This window comes from Myotis yumanensis, unplaced genomic scaffold (assembly GCF_028538775.1).
Source record: "Myotis yumanensis isolate MYYU_CA2020_CCGP unplaced genomic scaffold, mMyoYum1.0.hap1 SCAF_4, whole genome shotgun sequence".
NCBI lineage: Eukaryota > Metazoa > Chordata > Mammalia > Chiroptera > Vespertilionidae > Myotis > Myotis yumanensis.
This window is the reverse complement of record NW_027223755.1, coordinates 9,949,668-9,962,090: the sequence shown is the minus strand read 5'-3', so window position 1 is coordinate 9,962,090 and position 12,423 is coordinate 9,949,668. Positions and strand designations below refer to the sequence as shown.

General features: G+C 42.1%; 1 protein-coding gene across 2 annotated transcripts in view; it reads left to right on the top strand.

Annotated features, from left to right (window-relative positions):
• PAIP1 (poly(A) binding protein interacting protein 1) overlaps positions 1 to 11,130 on the top strand; it is a 31,897-nt gene extending 20,767 nt beyond the window's left edge. For both annotated transcript variants that reach the window (XM_070411873.1, XM_070411874.1), the window contains exons 8-11: positions 201 to 318; positions 2,040 to 2,094; positions 6,962 to 7,055; positions 9,962 to 11,130. In XM_070411873.1, coding sequence (XP_070267974.1) covers positions 201 to 318; positions 2,040 to 2,094; positions 6,962 to 7,055; positions 9,962 to 10,055 — 361 coding nt within the window. In that variant the 3' untranslated portion in view covers positions 10,056 to 11,130. The remainder of the gene's footprint in view (positions 1 to 200; positions 319 to 2,039; positions 2,095 to 6,961; positions 7,056 to 9,961) is intronic.
• The last annotated feature ends 1,293 nt before the right edge of the window (positions 11,131 to 12,423 follow it).

The following is a 12,423-nucleotide window of genomic DNA, read 5'->3' as shown; positions in this document are numbered from 1 at the left end:
AGGTACTTACATGGAACAAATTTCAAGGCTACTTTTTTTTTTAAGGGTGAATTTGTGTCATTATAGGAGATGTGTGGAAAATTAAAGCATTGACTGTACATGTTAAATTGGTGAAATGGTGGTAGGAGTCTGGTATTTTAGAGCCTGACAACACATAAAGTGGATACACTCACTCACTCCTTTTCCACTTCTGTCTGCAGAGACGTGAAGCAGATGCTCTTGAAGCTTGTAGAGCTCCGGTCAAGTAACTGGGGTAGAGTCCATGTAACCTCAACATACAGAGAAGCAACACCTGAAAATGACCCCAACTATTTTATGGTATGCCAGTGTTTGCTGTTTAAATGTTGCTTATTGCTTGAATTCAACTTTGGAAATTTCTACGAGTTACATAAAGCCATTCCCAGAATTTAATGCCTAATAACTCTTCACTGGCTTAGGGTACCTGGCAGCAAGCAGAGCAGGTAAATAGAAGAGACATGGGTTCCTCCCATGGCGGGTGGACTAGAGAAAGAGCCACCCAGTTGCCAGGGAAATGATGAGACTTGGACTTAAGTGAGCGTAGGGATTCCAGGAAACTGTTTCCCAGGGAATTCATAACCAAGGCCTGCAGCTCAAACTGTTACTTTGTATGTTATCATAAAGGAAACTAAGAAAATAAAAATGATTACCAGGCCAATGATCCCGGAAGCTCCCAACACAACCAAACACAGCAATTAGGGAGGAACTAGAGGTCAGGTGCACAGATCCGTGCAGTGGGGTCCTTTGGCCTGGCCTGCGGGGGTCAGGCCGAAATTGGCTCTCCAACATTCCCCAAGGGGTTCCGGTGCAGGCCAGGCCAAAGGACCCCACCAGTGCACGATCGGGACTGGGGAGGGACCACAGGAGGGCTCCAGGGCATGTCCGGACCTTCTTGCCCAGTCCCGATCGGCTGGACCCCAGCAGCAAGCTAACCTACCGGAGTTGGAGCATCTGCCCTCTGGTGGTCAGTGCGCATCATAGCGACTGGTCGAACGGTGGGACACTTAGCATATTAGGCATTTATTATATAGGACTAGGGGCCCAGTGCATGAATTTGTGCACATTGAACTGTGGGCCATGGTGGGCACAGGGGCAAGTCTCAGCCCATCCTCTGCACCCCCTCCCGGCCCCTCCTGCCACGGCCCCCAGTCCCCTGTCTGCTGGCAGCCCCACTCCCACCGCCATTCCCACGTGCTGATGGCGCGGAGCGATTGGGGCCAGTGCTTTCAGCTGGTGCAAGTGGCGGCTGCTGCCCTGATCGCCCCTCAGGAGCAGGGGGAGATGGAGAGGCCCTCAGGGGCAATCGGGGCTGGCAGCCGCTGCTTGCACTTGCTGACGGCGCCAAGTGATTGGGACTGGTGCTGGACACTGGCAACAGGTGCAAGCAGGGCCGGTGCCGGCAGCAGGTGTGAGTGCCAGGCGGGATCACAGCGTGTGGGAGCAAAGAATTTTCAGTAATCACAAGAGGCTCGCCCGGATGACAGCAGCCAGTGCCCCGCCTTGGTCTGGTGCCCCGGCTCACCTGCTCCACCATCCCGCCGTGGGTGACGATCGCCATGTTCACGCTCTGCCACCTGCTGCTGATGCCCGCCATGTTCCGCGCACACCCCCTGGTGGACATCATAGAGACTGGTTGTTCAGCCATTCGGTCTGTTTGCATATTAGTGTTTTATATATATAGGTTGCTCCTACAACCCCCATCTCAGAAAAATGGTGGGAAGGGGGAACCAAAACGAAATCTGAGTGGACGCTGAGTCACACTGCACCGCAGAACAGTTCACTGTGAGTGACAGACTGTAGACACAGTGTTAGAACAAGAACTCGAGATAATAGAATGAATCTGAAGAGCAGAGACGTTCCCAATGAGATGACAGTAGCAGCCGGGAGGCTCGTGTTTGCTTGTTCTTGTATTGCATTATGAGGTGCAGCTGGGTGGCATCAGCCATGCTTCATTGATAATGTGCTTCTAAAAAGTCAATTGTGAGAGGATGACATGTTTTTGTCCCTTTGTTTCATCCTAGAATGAACCAACATTTTATACATCTGATGGTGTTCCTTTCACTGCAGCTGATCCAGGTATCTTGTCTCATGGTCTCCCCCCCCCGCCGCCCCCCTAGTTTTTGGTAAGATAGGAAATTACAGAAAATCATCCCTTCACCAGCACAGAACTGTAGGTTTTCAAAGAGTTCATATCATTCTGAAAAGGAAGGTGAAGGCTTGTCGCATATGTGGTGTTCTTTACAGTAACCACTAGAAACCATTTCAAGTGGAATGTGTCTAATCACCCTAACAATGAAGGGTCAGGAGAATCCCTCAATTAAATGCCACCATTTTTATTTTGTATTTCCTCTCATACTTTGTTTTCATACTCTGAACTTTAGTTGATTAGAATGGAAGGAAAAGATGGTTCTAATTCACTATGTAGTCAGCAGCTTTTATTAATATGGGTCAATACTTGCAGATACTAAGAATTACGGATTTTATTAATACTTGGTGGGTCAAAGTTTATTAAAAATCTAAACCTCTGCACGCTTCCCCTTCCAGAAAATGGCATTTGTAGAAACATTGCTTGTGATAAATGGGACTGCAGTGTGAGCAAGAGAGAAATTTCCCATTTAGTACAAACTACAACCAGCTGATGGTCAGCATTTCCCCATTTGTCCCGCTGGGTATCTGGCTCTGATTATCCCTGCCTGTAGCACAGGAATGTAGGAAGGAGAAATGGCTACTTAACTTCCAGCTTTAAATTAGGAAACAATAAAAAAAATATGAAAACCACAAAAAACTGACTTGTTGATTCACAGTCAAGATTAAACTAAGTTTGGGATCAGGGAGAGGTCAATGGGGGGGGGGAAAGGAGAGTTATGTAATACTTTAAACAATAAAGAATTTTTTAAAAACATATTTTATTGATTTTTTTAGAGAGGAAGGGAGAGGGATAGAGAATTAGAAACATCAATCAGCTGCCTCCTGCACACCTCCTACTGGGGATGTGCCCGCAACCAAGGTACGTGCCCTTGGCGGGAATCGAACCTGGGACCTTTCAGTCCGCAGAGCCAAACCGGTTAGGGCCGTGGTCAGCAAACTGTGGCTCGGAAGCCACATGTGGCTCTTTGGCCCCTTGAGTGTGGCTCTTCCTAAGACTTAGGAGTACCCTAATTAAGTTAATAACAGTGTACCTACCTATATAGTTTAAGTTTAAAAAATTTGGCTCTCAGAAGAAATTTCAATCGTTGTACTGTTGATAATTTGGCTCTGTTGACTAATGAGTTTGCCGACCAGTGGGTTAGGGCAAACAGTAAAGAATTTAAAAAAAATAAAAGATTAAACTAAGGTCATGTTACCATATTACTGTATACTTTGGGCCTTTTAAAGAAATAAAACCCTACAGATAACTGCTAAACCATTCTCCCTTGTCATTGATCTGTCACCCAAGTTTAGTCCTGTCACTTCTCTCCCAGAGGTAACTACTGCCCTAAGTTTGTGTCACTGTGATTTTTACCTCATGTGTCTATAAACTGGATTGTCTCACACAGAAGTATTAACCCAAAGTTGTATCTTACTATACCCTGCTTTTTACAACTTATTTTTATTCAGTATTACTTTTGGGATTTATATGTGTTGATACATATAGCTTTGGTTCCCTTATTTTAAATGCCAGATAATAATGGGACTGCAGTGTGAGCAAGAGAGAAAACTAAAGCAGTGTGTGGGAGCAAGTCCATAGATTCTGCTGTGGGTGGCCGGGTGGTCCACACCGGTCCCCACAGGCAGTGCTGCACAAACATCTTTATGTCCTTGTGCACTTGCAGAAGTTCCTCTACAGTGAGGAGGCAAAACTGTCACATTACAGGCTATTTGCATCTTCAGCTTCACTAAATGTTGTTATACTGCTTTCCAGGGTGATCATACTACTTAGTATTTCCAGGGTGTGAGAGTTCCTAGTTCTCATCTTTGGCAATGCTGTTACCAGACCTAATTTTTGTCAGTCCAATTGTATAAAATTGTGAATTTTTATTTTCCACTAATGATACTGAATTTCTTTTCATGTTTCTGTTGAACTTTTTATTTGTTCCTTTGAGAACATTTCCGTTGGAGCCTTTGTCTTGTTGATTTGTAATTACTTGCATACCCTAGAAAGTCACCCATAGTCAGCTTTTCTCAGTATGGGCTGCCCTTCCCTTTTGTTTATCTTAGCAATGGAAGCCTTGAGTTGAATGTAAACCAAGTCATGTCTTGTTTGTGCTCTCTGTGACTTAGTCCCCTCACTACTAGCAAATCCCATTTTCTGTGTATCTTCTGTTGCTTTATATTTAGGTCTTTCATCGTTTGGCTAGTTTTTATATGTGGGTATAGCAGAATTCAGTATTTTTCCCATAGTCTCTCATGTCAACAGCAGGTGTTGAGTCGTCCTTCCTCTCTTAGGTAAAATGTGTCTGTGTGTACCACGTAACTCCTGTGTAAAGTTGTCTTACTCCTGTCTCCACACGGATCTTTGTCTGTCTCTCCCAACACTGATAGGCATTCTTAATCAGTCTGACCTTGCTGTCTGGTAAGACAGAGTTTCCTTTTTTCCTTATTCTTCAAACAAGTTACTTAGATTCCTTGTGGGTTTTTTTGTTCTTTGTCTGGTCCATTTTTCTATCATTTGTTCTGTTTACATTTACTTACTTTGTTCTCAATCACTGGAAGGCACAGATATTGTTGCCTTTACGACTGCTCCAGTGTTTAAGTGCCCTTTCCTTTTTCTTCATGAAACTTGTGACTTGGATTGTAGGAGCATGTCCAAAGAGGGTTTTGTATTTGCTTCTGTCGGGAGCCCGGGGGCAGCAGTGGCTTGAAATGAGTTTTTATTTTCTTGTCCTACGTGTTTTTATGTGGATAGTAACAATTGGAGGTGCAGGCCCACGTATTCTCTGAGGAACCAGAGTACTTCTCTCCCATTCCAAACCTAGACAGATGCACCAAACTTCTTTGCCACTGAGATGTTTTGCAGTTTGCTTTTTTCCTGTTCCATTTTTTGCTTGGGATATCAGCCCTTTTATTTATTTTTTTTAATTATATTTTTATTTATTTCATAGAGGAAGGAGAGGGAGAGATAGAACCTTTCATTGATGAAAGAGAATCATTGATTGGCTGCCTCCTGCATGCCCCCACACTAGGGATTGAGCCCACAACCTGGGCATGTGCCCTGACCGGAAATTGAACTATGACCTGAATTCATAGGTCGATGCTCAGTCACTGAGCCACAATGGCCAGGCAGGATATTAGCCCTTTGAATGACCTGGTTTTGTGCAGAGTGGATGAGGTGGGGCGTGAATTCCATCTTCCTGCTTCAATGGGCCCAAGACCTACCTTTCTGACCCATGGGTTTTAAATCCAAGCCCACGTGGCCCACCAGCCTCCCAGCTGCTATAAGGATGTATGGCTTTGAGTTCCCTTTCATTTCTGTCATCAGGAGACTTGATGTTTTTTGTGAACTCATCTGTACATTTAAAAGAATGTTTCTTACCTGTTAGCTCAAGTATTTGTTGCAGGGGGGCTTTATAAGATAAAATGGTCTCCAAATTGCCAAAATGGAATGTCAAAATATTGCCAATCCTTTAAGCTGGAATTCATGTGTTTAGAAACTGACAATCTTGGAAAAAACATCTTTACCCAGTCAAGTATAATTATATTATCCTCTTGAAATCTGAGGTAGCTGTTTTTCACAGGAAACTACTTTTAAGGTAACTAGTTTTTATACATTGATCCATTTTATTATTCAAAGGTAAAGACTCTACACAGACATGCTAATCTTACAAGATACTCAGTCACTGTGCTTCAGGCAGTTGGCAGATGGAGAGCTATCCTGTCACCCGTATTGCCTAGGAAGAGCCCACTGAGGGAAAGGTGGTAGAGCTGAAACATTTATTAGGTAGCTACCTCCCAGCTGTCTCTAGGACAAGGAAGGAAAGAAAATGCCCTATGCTCGGAGCCGTGTTAGGGTGGCCTCCACTGACTGAGGAACATGGAAAAGTGGCTATTACCTGCCAGCCAGATAGATAGATCACTTTACCCCCTTGGGGAGGATAACAGAACCCAGAAGCCAGGGCGTTTGATTGAAATCTCTCCTGGTGGAAGGAAAACAGGAGAGAATGGAGAACACTGTGTTCTTCTCCACAAACTATATAGCCAGTATTTTGCCTGATGGAAAGAAGCAGGAGAGAATGTAGACATACACATAGCCTGTGAAATGTCCTCTGGTATATGCACAGTGGCTTTGATTTCCAACTTACATTTAGAGGAATATGTATATAATTTAGAGTCATGAGGATGCAGGGGGCAGAAGCAAGCCAATTAGGGTAGGTTTTGTAAAAGCTATTCTTAAATATGTAATTAAGCTGACTTACTAGATCAGTGGTCGGCAAACTCATTTGTCAACAGAGCCAAATATCAACAGTACAACGATTGAAATTTCTTTTGAGAGCCAAATTTTTTAAACTTAAACTATATAGGTAGGTACATTGTTATTAACTTAGTTAGGGTACTCCTAAACTGGCCTTTGCTAAAAATGTCCTCAATCTGATTGAGGATGAGGTCGACCCCTTCCAACTCTCCCCATCCACACTCGTCTTATATACTTGTTTCATCTATCTCCTTTCTGAAAACCGACTTCTGCACATGGGCCACGAAGTTTCAGTCGCACTGTACGTGCGCACCCACACGTGGTATTTTGTGGAAGAGCCACACTCAAGGGGCCAAAGAGCCGCATGTGGCTCACAAGCTGCAGTTTGCCAACCACTGTACTAGATGAATATACATAGCTTACTGATGTTTAAACTTTGGATGTACTTAAATGAAAAGTCATAATATTAAAATTTCTTAGGAAAAACTGGCTAATACATATTTCCTGTGAATTTTTCCAGCATTTAAATTTTTTCATTATTTTCATTTTTCTTAGATTACCAAGAGAAATATCAAGAGTTACTTGAAAGAGAAGACTTTTTTCCAGATTATGAAGAAAATGGAACAGATTTATCAGGCGCTGGTGATCCGTAAGTTCTCTTTAGCTACTAACTTTATTTGTGAACTTTCTGTGGCCACAGCTTGTAGATAGAGTTTAGACTGGAAAAAAGCAGATAATGAAAGAATGTGCATTTTGATTAGATGGTATTATAGTGGTATGTAAGTAGTATTTATTTACCAAAAATTTTCACATAATCATGTTGGAAAACACACAAACTATGATTTAAAAAAAATAAAAAACTATGATTTTTTAAATGTATCTATAGTTGAGGGGAAAACCTATTAAAATGTATACACAAGCATAATTCATTTTTATAAAATAGATTCTATTTTTATACCTAAGACTTTAAAATAAGCAGGTTCTATGCCAGTTTCTCCATCTACAAACTATGAATAGTAGTACCTGTCCTTGAGATTTTTGAGACATAAATGAGAATATATAAATGCTCTGGCACAGAACAAACAGCTCAAATCTTAGCTGTTCAAAGGATGACTTAAGATTGAAGATAGAAAATTACTATATAAAAATATTGCTACTGATGGGAATTTGTAAGTTATGGTCTTATTCTCATATTTCATTTACCTGTCATTCTTGATAATACAAATTTCTTACCACTTTCCATCAGATTTAACTACATTTTGTTTTAGAAGGATGAAAAACCTATGAGGATTAGCCCCAGCTCTGTTAACAGCTTATAGGAATTTGGACAGGCTGCTTGGGTCCTCTTCTTCCTCAGTGGTGGGAAGAGTAAATTGAATCTGTAAGGACCTATGCACACTTAGGAAAGGTCAACCCTGCTGGGTGTGCCACTAGAAGTTCAAGTTGTTCTTGGCATTCAGGTGATGGTGCCTATCTTCTTAAGATGGCTGTGGGAATTCAGTAAAGATGTGTGTATTAAGGCCTTTGTGGGCACTTAAATAGGAAAACATTGTTTCCATCATTTTAAACTATTGCATAGTTAGAAAAAATCTGAAATAGATGATCTTTAAAGTAGCTTCTTGCTATGAAAGTCTGATTCCAAATAGATTATGACAAAGTTGACATTGTCGGAATACCATTTCTGATGTTAAGCATCATTAGAGGGGGATGGTACATTGAAATTATGTTCTAATCCTATCTAATAATAGACAAACATGGTAATTGACCGTACCTTCGCTATGCCTCCCATTGGCTAATCAGCGCAATATGCAAATTAACCGCCAACAAAGATGGCGGCTAATTTGCATACTGCAGGCAGGGCGGGACAGTGCAAGCCGCCATCCAGGCCCCCGTGTGCGACCCCAGAAGCTGCCTGCCTGCCGCCCAGGCAGGATTGGATTGGATCCGATCATGATTGGATCCGATCCGGGCCACAGGTTGACCCCAGAAGCCCCAGAAACCAGTGATCCGGGGGAGATGGGGGTCCCCTGCCCAGGCCTGACACCTCTGGCGGAGGCGTCAGGTCTGGGCGGGGGGTGGAGCTGGTGATCAGAGGATGATGGGGGTCAACGCCTCTGGCAAAGGTGTCATGCCTGGGCGAGGGTGGAGCCAGTGATGGGGGGGAGATGGGGGGTTGCGGGGGCCAAGCCGGCGATTGGTATGAACTACAGAGGAAACACCTTCTCTGACTGCTCATTGGCTAAGCTCCCTGTATTCCACTGGTAATATTCTTAGTAACTTAGGTAATAAGAATCCAAAAAGGTGATCTAGGGTTTTTCACCACACTCCTGGCGAAAAAAATGAAGGTCTGCTGCTGGAGGGCTAAGAAATGTCATATCCTGCCCTTGCCGGTTTGGCTCAGTGGGTAATGCCTTGGCCTGCTGATGGCAGGGTCTGGGTTCAATTCTGACCAAGGGCATGTACCTAGGTTGCAGGCTTCTCCCTGGCTGGGGCCCAGGTCAGGGCTCATGCAGGAGGCAACCAATCAAAGTGTTCCTCTCACTTTGATGTTTCTCTCTGTCTTTCCCATTCTCTTCCACATTCTCTAAAAATCAATGGAAACATATCCTCAGGTGAGGATAAAAAAATAATAATAAAGAAATTATTATTATATGAAAGACACATCTTGAAAATGCCTAAAGAAAGTTGTCATTTTTTCCATGGTGAAGGGACTGGAGTCCGTGTTGATGAAAAAACCTTGCTGGCTGCGGTGACTGGCAGTGGCTGCAGCAGCGGGGTGTTAGGGCTGGTGCCTTCCCCTGATCAGCCCGGTCACCTCCCACAAAGGGAGGCTAGACTGTGGCTTAGGCCCTATCCCCAAGGGGAGCAGGGAGCGGGCCTAAGCCATCACGAGGACATCCCCTGAGGGCTCCCAGTATGTGAGAGGGGGCAGGCTGGGCTGAGGAGACCCGCCCCCCCCCCCCCCCCCCCAGTGCACGAATTTTGTGCACTGGACCCCTAGTTATAGTATAATTGTTGCTAAGCTAAAAGGTAAAGCCTTTGATTTAACTTTTAGATTAGGTTAAAGAATTTAACATATGTCTAAAGTATAGCAGAATCTTAACTTCAAAGACAAGGGACTCCGAATCCACTATAAAACTTAACACACCATACTAAGCTTTTGTTTTCTGAGGACTGACATTTAATGTAATTCTAAACAGTGCTTGCATTCTATAACTCAGTCTAGGAAAGTTATACCAGATACCTTTCCTCATGACTTAGCATCTTAGACATTTCCTTTTTTTTTTCTTCCCTTTTTTATTTCAGAGAGAGGAAGGGAGAGGGACAGAGAGAGAGAAACATCAATGATAAGAGAGAATCATTGATCGCTGCCTCCTGCGTGGTCCCTGCTCTGGGGATTGAGCCCGAAACCTGGGCATGTGTCCTGACAGGGAATCAAACCATGACCTCCGGTTCGTAGGTCAGCGCTCAACCATTGAGCCATACCAGTCAGGCTTACACATTTTCTGCATGGAAAAACATTAAGCTTATGAGTCATCTTTGCTTCTTTCACAGATACTTGGATGATATTGATGATGAGATGGACCCAGAGATAGAAGAAGCTTATGAAAAGTTTTGTTTGGAATCAGAGCGTAAGCAAAAACAGTAAAGTTAAATTTCAATGTATCAGTTTTATAAAGCAGTTTAGGTTATGGTGACTTAGCAGAACACAGGAAAGCAGGAAAATGTGTCACACTTATACCAAATTAAGGATGTTGAGTTATGTTACTAATGTATGCAACTTTAATTTTGTTTAACACTCTGCCAAAATAAACTTTATCCCCTATAACTTAAAATGTGTATATATATAAGATAGTTTATTATGTACAGTTAATTCTACTGTTTTGGCTGCAATAAAATCGATTTTGAAATAAATGAAATGTTGAAAGTAAGTTTTGCTAGCTGATTAGAAGCTTATCCTTTAAATTCAGCTTTTCTCGAAGGAAAATGTCTTAGTGTGGAAATACATATTACTGCAAAAATGTAGCATCCTTTTTTAAGAGATGAGTATATAGCTTTCATTTAGTTTTACATTGAGTGTCTCAATGAATTGCGTTTCAAGTATGAGTCACAATCATAAAAATCTCTGGCACTAAAGTCTTAGAATATATAATTAATTTATTTACATATCCAGATGTTATTTGATACCAAGGGCTTTTAAAATAGAGTTAGAACTTCCAACTAAACAACCAAGAGTCTTCACTGAGGATACATTGCAATTCTAAATTGTTCAAATTTTTCACCTGATTTCATTACCCCACAGCCCAGGACATTATTCTACTTTCTTTATATGGCTTTCTCATTTTTATTTGGTAGCATGCGTTGCATTGACTTTTTTACTAGAGAATTTGCTAGATCTTTGTCACTCAAGTTTTCATCTGCTTTGTAATTGATACACCTTGAGGATCACTTTTCTAATACTTTTACTATAATGTGGTACCACCTCAGTCCTATTTTTACCAAATGTCAAAAATCTTTTTCCAACTAACGACAAGTAAAGCTTATGTACAAAAGGATTGCTTGTAAATATGCATGTAAATAGTTCTGTTAATAACCCACTGTTTCACATTTGGTACACCTGTGTCTGCTACTACAGTTAGCTTTCCCACTTTTCTGCTTGTTTGTTCAGTCTGGATTAAAATTAGTCTTTGAAAATAAAATTGAAATAGTTTTGTTTCCTCTAAGTTTTTGGAGTGGCATCCTGGTATTGTAAAGAATCTGTTGTGAACTTTTTTATATGACATAAAATTATGATTTGAAATCAGAGAAACTACTAGGATAGAAGATACTCTATTCAATGTCTTTTTAGGAAGAATTCAGTTCACTAACAAGTCTAGTTGGAAAAACTAGCAAATGTAAAACATTGAAACTTTTAGATTCTTCATTGGAAAAGGGAAATATGCAGGGTGGGGCAAAAGTAGGTGTACAGTTATTCCTATGGAAAACAATGCAATAATTAATAAATAATACAAGAATGAACTCTGTTTCACATACAACTGTGCACCTATTTTTGCCCCACCCAGTATATGCAATTGGGGGTTTTGGAAATTGTGATAGAACTCTTTTTTTTTCCCCAAATGGCTCTGCTAACTGAATGCTTTAAACTTACAGCATTTGCTCTGTGAATAACATCCAGTTTTGTCCACTAGCTCATCGTCATTACCCCTGCTCCACTAATAACAGCCTCCAACAGAGTCAGTATATGTTCCAGTTACTGGTGCTGCTTAACAAACCACCCAAACTCAGTGTTTTCATACAGTAAGCATTTTAGTACGCTCATGGGTCCTGTGGCTCAGGAATTTGGACAGGGCACAATAGGGATGGCTTTTATCTATTCTACAATGTTTGAGGCTTCAGCTGGGAAAACTAAGGACTCAGGGATGTAATCCCCTGGGGTGTTCTTCACTCACATGGCTGATGACTGGAGATGTTGCTAAGCCCATAGCAAATAGGAGGCCATCAAGGAAGGTGTGGCCATGTTTTAACACTGCAACAGTACATAAAGGAAACTTTGGTCCTGTGCTACAGTTGATGGCCTTTAGGCCGTGTCTACAGAAATATGGGTAAGTCTTTTGTCAGGATTATCTGTGCAAGTCTCCAGTGGATGCCACAGTCTTCTGGCAATAAAGTACAAATATTGGTCTGAACCTGGCGGTCATGTCAACAACTCAGACCCTCTGTCTGTGCTTGCAGTGCCCTTCAGCCAAAGACTACCAGGACCACAACTGTTCCTGCACTTGCTAGGCTAATAAGGCAGAATATACACCATGGCGAATTGTGGGTTGTGTCACTAAGAGGAGTTAGAAATAACCTATTATAGGGTTTGGGCTTTGGTTGGATAATTTGGGAGAGGATCTAAGAAATGAGGTTTACTCTAGGTGTTATCAGAAAGTGGGGACAATTCTATGATTGGATATTTTATTAAATCTTATTGGGGGAGAAACCAAGATGGCAGCATAGGTAAACACCCGGAAATT